This window comes from Musa acuminata, chromosome BXJ3-3, assembly GCF_036884655.1.
Source record: "Musa acuminata AAA Group cultivar baxijiao chromosome BXJ3-3, Cavendish_Baxijiao_AAA, whole genome shotgun sequence".
Lineage (NCBI taxonomy): Eukaryota > Viridiplantae > Streptophyta > Magnoliopsida > Zingiberales > Musaceae > Musa > Musa acuminata.
This window is the reverse complement of record NC_088351.1, coordinates 9,386,096-9,396,530: the sequence shown is the minus strand read 5'-3', so window position 1 is coordinate 9,396,530 and position 10,435 is coordinate 9,386,096. Positions and strand designations below refer to the sequence as shown.

At 42.4% G+C, this 10,435-nt stretch overlaps 1 protein-coding gene across 2 annotated transcripts; it reads left to right on the top strand.

The window, feature by feature from the left end:
* Positions 1–919: 919 nt before the first annotated feature.
* LOC135634102 (protein YABBY 3-like) lies at positions 920–2,383 on the top strand. 2 transcript variants are annotated; one of them, XM_065144302.1, is made up of 4 exons: positions 920–1,504; positions 1,605–1,667; positions 1,766–1,828; positions 1,903–2,383. In XM_065144302.1, the coding sequence occupies exons 1-4, from the start codon at positions 995–997 to the stop codon at positions 2,209–2,211; spliced, it is 945 nt and encodes a 314-aa protein (XP_065000374.1). In that variant the 5' UTR covers positions 920–994; the 3' UTR covers positions 2,212–2,383. The 2 variants fall into 2 exon arrangements, with proteins under 2 accessions (XP_065000374.1, XP_065000375.1); XM_065144303.1 differs by having other exon boundaries at positions 921–1,504; positions 1,918–2,383.
* The last annotated feature ends 8,052 nt before the right edge of the window (positions 2,384–10,435 follow it).

Sequence of the window (10,435 nt, the reverse complement as noted above, 5' to 3'; positions counted from 1 at the left end):
GGTGGTAACTCACTCTGCTCCAGCTTGGCTTTTAAAGGAAAAAAAATGCCATGCCTTTGAGAAGATCGAGGGGCCCCATTTTATCGTATGTCGTAATTTTTGCCCCTAGTTTCTCCGTACGTACAGCGTTAATAGCATTCATTGGATAATAAATGATGCGAGAGTAAGGATCAATCTACATTTTGATACGTACATACAACCCACAATACTCGTGCTTAAACCTGATCATCCTTTAACGTACGGTGGATGCCTTTGACGCTAAATTAGCCTTCATCGTGGGATAATAGGCGATCACGTGGAACATTTGCCGTGACGTTTAGCTATTCGTCCACATGGTTCGTTATGTTTGGCTTTCAGACAAATAATATAACAACAATTTACTCGATCAAGAAAAATCGTTCTTTTTGAATCGTTTCGATCGGGCTTGATGAACGGTGTCGCCAGTTCGACGGCAAAACAGAAATCGTTGACGTGTCCACCACCGCCACCCTTTCCTTCGATTCACCTGATACGGCTCGATCGACCTATGCGGACGATAGCAGCCGTCCAAAATTTCCATCGACTCACCTTCGTGTTGCTGCTGCCTCCGAGGTAGGCAAACGTGGCGTGTGCGCGTGTGGAACACATTTTCGGACGGATGTCTCCATAGCGCGGCGAGGAGGGAGAGCATTTCCTAAATTCTAGCCGTCCCGGCTGGCGACACCCAGGTCGGGCCCCACCGATTCTTCACACCTGGAGAGTTCTTTCTTGGCACTCGACGCCGACGGAGGGTGCCAGGAGAGGGCTGGATCCCATGGACGAAACCCTAGAGAGAAGGGGAGACCTATCGACGTCCATCCGACACGTGGCGAAACCGCAGTGACCCGCCGTGGATTTCCCGTTATAAGCACTTGTCTCCTCCCCTCAGTACTCATTCTCCCTCTTCTATCAGCGGCAACCGCTTCCACCCACCCCCCCTCTTCTCTCTCTCTCTCTCTCTCTCTGCTCATCTACCATGTCTCTCTTACGCAGCCGTGTCAAAGGTTCGTCACCCCCGGCCGCTGCCTCCATCTGCCAGGAGGGCATAGACGACGAGGAGGATATTCCGCCGCCGGCGGTGTGTCTTACGGAGGAGGAGCTGCAGGTGGCCCGCATACTCTGCAGGCTCCCCGAGACCATCCTCTACTTCGATCTCCGCCTCCGTCGCATCACTTCGCCTTCCCTGCCCGACTACCTCCGGTGGGGTACCAGACGGCGCCGCTCGATCTCGGACGACCCACCCCCTCCTCTCCCCCCATCTCCTGCTCCTCCTCCGCCTCCACCGGGAGAAGAGAAAGAGGAAGGCGATGGCTGCGAGGTCCCGACCTCCTCGTCCGCCTTCGCCGTCGAAGCCACGACATCCAGCCCGGCGACGCCGCTTTCGTTCCCCGGGAGCGGCGGCGAGGACGACGACGGCAGACCGAGTTCGGCAGCGCCGTCGCCTCCACCCAAGCAGCGGTTCAAGAACCCCAAGCGGCACAAGGAGGTGAAAGAAACAGACAAACAACACATCCCAGTCTCTCTTTCCCTGCTTTGTGATTCGCGACGTTTTCTTGATGGGGTTTTTCTTTTTGGATCTGAAACAGTGGGTGGAGGAACAGCGCCAAAAGATCGCCACGCTAACAGACGACAAAGCTTATCTTAAAAGGGTAGCCGCTCTTCTCGCGGCCATTTTCTTTTTCTTTTAATTGATACGATTATCCCTTTCTGTATTTGATCTCTTCTGCTCATTATCTTCTTGAATCAGGTGATAGATGAGTATAGAAGTCGAATCGAGATGCTGAGAGCCAACAACTCCGTGCTTCGAGAGGTGCGGATGATGTTTTCTTCCTTCTTCTCCTTTCCAAGTGCGTGAAGGGGTCGGATTAATCCTGAAAATAATAGATTGACCATCGGCAGGCAAAGGCAGCTGCCGTCGATTATAGTCGAACGCCAAATCATCACCAGAACCATCGAGTCATACCCGATCTGAATGCGTTGCCCGAGGAGGCAGTGGTGGAGGAGGGCCCTGCGGTGGCGGCGGCGGCGGCGGCGACGTCGGGATGGCAAGATCAGAAGCAGCAGCAGCAGCAGCGGAGCGTGGACTACAAGGTGGCGTCGATGGAGGCGAGGAAGAGGAGGCGGGAGATACAGAGGGAGAAGAGGAGCTGTTCGCCTTGGATGCACGCGAGCAAGGCACTCCGGCTGAGGTGAGAGATGCAATGAGTAGCAGTAACTGCTGCTCCTCTTCCATTTGTTTTTGCTTTGTGAGGCGGCGGCCGGTGATGTAGGGGAAGGTATAGCGGCAATTGTAAGTTACGCGGCTCCAATTCCCTTTTTTATTTAATTTTCTTTTCGTTAATGGATAATTCACTTGGATGGTTTAGATGAAGAGTTTTATATTGTGTAGTATTATTATTATTATTATTATTTGGTGGTATGAATGGATTTTGTTGAGGTAACGTGGTTGGGAGTTGTAGGAGGGCTACTCTCGCGGCAAGATAAGGGAGGAGAAGAGGGGTTGGGGGTTGCATCATGCCGCTCGAGTGACGCCTACGTGCCGCTGATTCGCCGGTTTAGATGTCTCATCAATCATGCAAGAATGCCTTCGTTCATTGGTGGGTGAGAGCGGCCCGTCGTACCTCCCATTTGCTTACCGTGGGTGGGTTCCACGACAGTGGACCAATGAGGAGGCGCTGTCGAGTGGGGTTCCATTTCGATGTGGGATCCCGGCGTGCATGTGTACGTGACGATCGAACAACAGGGGGTGGTCCATCGCGAGGGGTGCGATTACATAAAAGCGAGTGATGCGACAAATACACGGTGGTGTTTGCTCGTAAATGTTGGACTGATGACACCCGACTTTCTAGCTTCCTAAAAGGGAGATAAGACGAAACGATCGATGAATCAAAGGGCTGCCAGTCACGATATAATACAGTCGAGTGGAGGGGTTCGATATCGATCTTATTTTTTTTTATTTTTTTGGATGTTTTCTCATAAGGGTACGAAATATTATTGTCAATCTCATTTTTTATCTTTGTCAGTGTGTTTTGTGTTTTTTGATGTTTTCTGTTACGTAAGATCCGTAAGCGTTGCCTAGCAGAGTGATAACATATATATAAGCGAAAATGATCAAATTAATCTTATTTTACATGCCACTAGCAACTTTTTTGGTTGATAGTCTTAAGGTATGAAACATTACTATCACAATACGCTGGAATCCTTGGGGTGGCACCGAATCGAAGGAGACATTAGTTATATGACAAAGGATGATGGCTCATCAATCTGTCTTGTTGTCGGTGTTGTATGACACTTGTGCCCGATGTCTTTTGTATACTACCATTTAAAGCTTCAAGTATTTTTTTATATTTTACAACACTTATAAAGTGATTTTTTAAGTGTTAACTGATGTGATCTCAATTATCGTTTCCGCTAACTCGTTATTTTCTTATCTTATAGATCCCTAAGAAACTGCACGAGGTTAAGGGTAAAAAAATAACGTTCGGGTGGATATTTGATATTGGCATTAAGAGGAATGACTCTCCACTTACGCGAGAGACACAATAGACAAGTAAACTGAGAAAAATATATATATGCACAAAAGTTAGGATAATTGAGTTCGAGCTATGACTCAATGTTTTTGGCATAAATTGATAGTGCTTTGATGCAAGCAAGAGCGCTTTGGAAATGATGAAATTGTGTAAGTCGAAGAATGGTTGATTAGTGATGAAAGAGTTCGTTCGCGAATGATAGATTCTTTGTGGCATCCCAATGTGACTAAAATTTGATGTTATAGAGTATGAAAACTTTCGTTTTTAAGATGAGGTAAGTATGCAAGGAGGACAGTTATTCCAACTAGGTAAGTTTTCAAGAGGATAAGTTTCAAGATGTTTGGTGAAAGGTGACCAAAGTTTGATGCCATCGAATATGAACTTTTGCTTTTAGATGAGGTAAGTATGCGAAAAGAGAAGTTATTCTAACATAACAAGTTTCTAAGAGGATAAGTCTTAAGATTTTTGGTGGATGCTTGTTATGCTGTGAACTGCACATGACGAAAGTGATGCCGTCGAGAAGCAGACCTCCTCAACCTTGAAACTATTTCTTCTAAGCCGAAGGATAAGGGTGGCAAAGATGGATGCTTCATCAAGCTCGAAAAAGGATGAAATCAAGCGACCGATGGGGAGTTATCGTAAGATCTCGCACGAGATGATGCATCAAAGGGGTAATTATATATTATTCCATATAGTTAACTATAATTAGTATCCGGGTCTCTATACTTTAAAAAATAGCATTGGGATCCATATACTTATAAAATGAAACATTTAACCCTAATTCTCTTTATGTTATTAACTTTGAAACATGTGACAACACATGCCTGAATGGAAAGAAAGAAAAAATTATTATCTTTAAAATATTAATTTTATATAAACTTCCCTAGTCAATTTCCTCTTTCCCTTCTCATTCCAACCTACTGACCTGTCGTTCGTTGCACCTGTTAATCCTACTCGCTCATTGCTCGCCCACCGCACCTGCTTGCTCGTCGAACTTGCTCACTTGCCGCACCTGCTCGATCGTCACTCGCTAGTAGCTAGCCTGCCGCACCTACCCACCCATCACTCGCTCATTATACCCGCTCGTCCACCGCACCTACTCACCCGTCACTTGCCCGTCGCTCCTACTCGCTAATCACTCATCTATTGCACCTGTTTTTTTTTTAATGAAATAATAAAAAGTTATTTTCCTTTTTCTCTCATTTTTCTGTACGAAATGGAAGTGTTCGTACTGAGTATAAAATCTTATTTCATTTGCCTGATTTTGAATGTAGCGTGACAAAAAAATAAATCTGTGATAACATCAACACAATGCTAGAATTGATGTTGTGTTATTTATAGTCATCTTTAAAAGAAAAAATAGATCTATCAATTTGTGCCATTTGTCGAAAAGCTCATTGAATACTTTTGTACATTTGCTTTCTTCTTGTAACTTTGTTTGCATGAGACTCATCAGACTGAGATATCACAATAACTTAAGCAGAGTTATTGCAAGCCAACAAAAATCACAAGTTTGTTCATTTGCTTACATGAGCTCATTCCGACATGAAAGCGATAACGACCATAAAAACTTGTATGCTTATTGGTTCATGAACTTTGCCATGCCTCATTAGAGTTTGATTGAGTGGCAATTTCATATCAATCTCTTATTTCTGTTAGAAGTTGTCTACCTTTAGAGATGACACCTTCTGCTACATCTGTAGTAAAAATTGTAACTAAATACACATATGAAACATAATAATCATAGTGGCAATATATATATATATATATTGTTAGATGAGTAGATTGAAAAGAGGGGTGACGAGTGAGCGACAGGTGAGCGATGATTAAGCAACTGGAATGAGTGAGCAGGTGCAGTGGGTGAGCAGGTACGATAGGCAAGCAACGATCAAGCAAGTCCGGTGGGCGAGTGGGTGCAACAGGCAAGTGGGTATTGTTGAAAAACCTTAATAGATCATCATATGTGTAATGGAAGAACAGAAAACAAAACTGATTCTCAAATATTCAATATCAGATCGTCGTGTGAAAATTGATGCACGAAAAATTGTAAAACTAAAAATCGCAAAACACATATGAGATGATTTATCTAGGGGAGATCTTATATTCATGAAAACACAGATCCAAATATATAGATGAAGGGGGTTAGATGTCCTCTCTAGCAGTGTTCCACATGACATATGATGTCGCGATGCTCCTCCTTTCGCAACGTAATCTTTTCTCTCCTTTACACACCACAAGGTTGCACCAAGATTAAGAAGGGGTCGACCCTTTTTGCTGTCCATATGCCCCAAATAGGATTATCGACTGAGGAGAGAGGAGGAGGAGAATAGAAGGTGACAATTAAAAAGAGGTCTAACTTATGCCACTTTGGCTTTCCATATTTATTAGGAAACTTGGATAGAGCATCATATGCGAAGCAGAAAAATAAAATCACAAATTTCACAAAGAAAAAAGGTTCTCGTTATTGTGCAAAGATTGGTATACAAAATAAAATACAGAATAAAAAATCATGCATATCAAGGCAGATTTGTTACCTAGGGAGATCGTATATCTCTACAAAATCCTATATATGTTAAAGTGGATGAAGGAGGTCAACTATCCTCCTATCTAACAATGATCCATATGGTTGATGTGGCAAAGACACTCCTCAAATTGCTATACGATCTTCATCTCCATGCGCATCATGTGATCAAGAAGGGGTCGACCCTTCTTTCTATCAACAAGGCTCTCGGCTGAAGAGGAGAGTAAGAGAGGAGAATAGGAGGTGACAGCTAAAAAGGGTCTAGTCTATGTCTCATTGGTTCTCTTCTATTTATGGAGGTCCCTATCAACTTAACCCTAATAGATTTTACTATATTGGGTACTAGATCTCCATCTAACTATCGAAGCCTCTTGGATTAGTAGATCTTTGCATAATAATCTCTCATTAGTTCTTATTAGATCTTATCCACAAGATCCAATAATTCACGGGCTTATTAGATATCCAATAAGATATGGGCTCCAATGGATATCTCATATCCAAACCTCTACTCATCAGAACACCTACCTCTACTCATCAGAATACCTACCATATGTGTGTGACTTTCTATTCCCAATATCAAGCTGGTTATAAGTCATACCTATCAGAACTCCTTCTGACTCTATGAATTATAGTCTCCTATAATAATTCACTTGACTCATCGACTACAAATGTACTAGGCTACTACATCATAGTCCCCAAATGATATAAGTGAATCCAATCCATTAGACTTATCTATCCTCAGTTATTATGTATTTATAGTCTCTTATCTATCTAATATCTCAAAGACCATATACCAGACATGGTGTTATCAGCCCCATATAGAATATACTCGAGTCTCACTCTAATCAAATTTTTTCAAAGAACTATTTATCTCTTAATTCGAATAACCCTGGCTAGATATTTGCTTGAGCAAAAACACAGGATATTTCTCTCATGACCGAGGGCGGATAATCCTCTATCGACACTCAATTGCCCTCGTAAGGTTGCCTACCACTCTTGATAATCGATTGTGCTAGGTTTGGAACCACTAGACTTATAAGTCCGGTATCAATGAGCAAAGTACTCATATTGGGCATCCTTGGTATTTTAAGTCTAAGGATTAGACACACAATTGTGACCACAGAATCGCTGTCTAACAATGATGTATCATTCATCATCCAACATTTCGTAAATAGATCAATTAGTAAACTCATTCTCTAATGAGCACTTGCACTACATCCCTAGTGTCCCCACACGAGTATCTATGAGACCAACCGCCTTCATCATATGAACGAGAATATAGCACACTAGTCTATCCGATTATCTCGATGTCCATCTCGAGTAACCTTCGATCAGGATTATTTGGGGTTAGTATTTAAAGGCAAATCGGTCTCGTTATCGTGATTTCATCATTATCTGATTCCCATTGTAAAAATTTATAGACATCAAATATATGCAACATGCAAGATAAAATGATAAACTACTAATAAATAATAATAAGCAAAAATAGTACTTGTCATGTCACACGTGTCATCACTCACGTGATTGGCTTGCAGGGCAGCTATGACTAGTAGAGCTAGTCAGGCGAGCGAGCATGCACGATGGACAAGAAAGTGTGACGGGAAGCAGGTGCGATGGGCAAGCGATGTGCGACATGTGCAGTAAGCGAGAAAGATCAACAAGTGCGACAAGCAATAAGCGAATAGGTTGGAACAAGGAGAGGAAGAGAAAATTGGTCAGGTAAATTTATATAAAATTAATAATTTAAAGATAGTCAAATTACATTTTTATCCTTTTTTTATCCATGCCCTTTTTGCACATGACAACACGTGTACTTTTTTCCGTCGAGAAAGTTAATAACGTAAAGAGAAATGAGGTTAAATATTTTACTTTCAAAAGTGTGAAAACCTCAATGATACTTTTTAAAGTATTGGGGCAGGAATGCTGATCATAGTTAACTATATAGAGTATGTTAGGAAAGAGTCGGCACTAAGAGGGGGGGGGTGAATTAGTGCAGTGAAAAAAATGTCGATTTTAAAATCCTTCGTACGATAAAAATTGATTTCGAAAATGTGAGTTTAACTTGAAAGCATACAAAAGAGTGTAATGAGAAGGTAAAGTAAGTAAGGCAGTTTGTAAGGAAGATAAATAGTAAAACAAAAATGCAAACTGTTTTATAGTAGTTCGACCATCGTGACTTACATCCACTCTATCGATTCCTCTTTCGTTGAGGCCACCGGCATCTACTAACATCTTCCTTCAATGGGCGAAGATCATCCACCCTTACAACTTGATTCTCCTTTTGACAAGTTCAGGAGAGAACCTTTACAACCCCTTCACTCCTCTCTAAGCAAGACTAACACTTTAAAGTTTAAGGAGTTCACACAAGATTACAATAGCGTTTTCTTTTCTTTTTTACTCTCATTTGTGTGTATGTTAACCAGGAATGAGAGAGGTATGTTAACCAGGGATGAGAGAGGTATTTATAGGCCTCAAGCTGATTCAAACTTGGAGCCTAAAAAAGTCTCATCATAGGTTTCCCAGGTCCTGACGGTACCACCGCTTGTGCTAAGCAGTACTGTTAGGAACAATTCGGCACTAAGAGGGGGGGGGGGGGGGGGGTGAATTAGTGCAGCGAAAAAATTACGCCGGTTTGAAAACTTTCATTCAATTAAAACCGATTTCGGCGAAAGTCGTTTCAGAGAGATGTTAACTTTGAAGTCATATTCGTAAGCGTAGTGGAAGTAAAGCAAGTAAAACAATTTGTAGTAAGGAAAAATAGTAAGAATAGAAATGTAAACCGTTTTATAGTGGTTCGGTCATTGTGACCTACATCCACTCTGCTGATTCCCCTTCTGTCGAGGCCACCGGCATCCACTAACGATCTTCTTTCAATCAGGCAAAGATCAACTACCCTTTTACACCTTCTCTTTTTCACAAGTTTAGGAGACAACCTTTACACCCCTCTTTTACAAAGTTTCCCTCACACACCTCCCTTAGAACTCTCTCTAAGCTTTAGGAGGAGGGAACTCAACTTTCTAAGTAGGCTTTACAAGTTTAGCATCATAGAGTTTTGCTCATTTTCCTTTCTACTCCATGCAGGAATAGCTGGGGTATTTATATACCCAAAATAACTTCAAAACTTGGAGCCAAAATTCAAATCCCTGAGATTTTGGGGTACAGGCGGTACCACCGCGTGATAATCTCTCGGAAATTGTGCATGGGTGATGTTCGGTACCACCGCTTGACATAGTCTCGAAAACTATGCCATGACGATTCCACCTGTTGGGTCACTGTTTGGGCCTTCCACTTGGCCCAACACAGCCCAAACTTGGGCCTAGTTGGCTCATAATTGAGTTGGTCTAATTACATTCTAAACCGACTCAATTAGACTCTAAACTAACTCGATCTAGACATAATTGATTTCAAGCGAATCCTTCATTGATTCTTTCGGCGCTTCATTCAATCCTTCGGCACATCGTCCTCTCCTTCGACATATTGCCCAATCAGCATGTTGTCTTCTCGCAACATCTGATCTCCATAGTGTAATATCCAATCTTCTTGGCCCGATGCCCAAATTCATGAACCGAAGCCTTCTACCGATACGTCGACCGATCCTCCGAATCGACGTCTAATTTGTTGACAAGATTGCTCCAGCCCAATGTCTGATTCCTCTTACTTAAATTGATTTGCCTCTTCTGATCGAAGCTACTTCCTATGTCACTCAAACGTATATTAGATAAACACTATCAATTAATTTTATCATAAAATCTGAGATTTAATAGGTACCACCACCTGTGTTGGGCAGTACCATCGCCTGCAGCACTAACACTGGGCAGTACCACCACCCAGTCTAGCGGTACCACTACCTGACAGTCTCGGAGACTGAGTATGGGTGGTACCACCGCCCAAACCAACAATACCATAGCTTGATGATCCAATTCCAACTTAATTATATGCTAATTATGAATTTTAAGATATTTACTAAGCTAAATAAGTCCGTAAGTCTAGGTTTCTTCTAGCGATCTTCCGACGGTGAATTTCCGACGATCTCTCGGCAATGTTCTAGCGGACTCCTAACAAGCTCCTAGACTTCACAATGATCTTCTTGGCGAATTTTGACAAGCTTTTCTGGCAAGCTCCTAGACTTCTCAGTCAATTCCGACAGAACATCCGACGAACGTCCGGACTTCCGACGAACTCTCGAACTCCCAATGAAATCTCATTCTTGACTTAGAGACTTTATTTTGCTCTATGCCTGATCACTACTATCGTAGTTAATCCTACACACTTAAAACTTACTTCGATCTAGACAATTATTATAAAGCTTAAATAAAATATTGTCTAGCGTGTCATTGGTTCATCGACGCTTCGTCCGATTCTTCGG

Bases quoted from the DNA above. Each gene is read 5' to 3' on its own strand.
- LOC135634102 (XM_065144302.1), top strand. From the start codon at position 995: ATGTCTCTCTTACGCAGCCGTGTCAAAGGTTCGTCACCCCCGGCCGCT. The intron at 1,505-1,604 runs GTGAAAGAAACA...GATCTGAAACAG, and splicing joins ACCCCAAGCGGCACAAGGAG to TGGGTGGAGGAACAGCGCCA. The intron at 1,668-1,765 runs GTAGCCGCTCTT...TTCTTGAATCAG, and splicing joins ACAAAGCTTATCTTAAAAGG to GTGATAGATGAGTATAGAAG.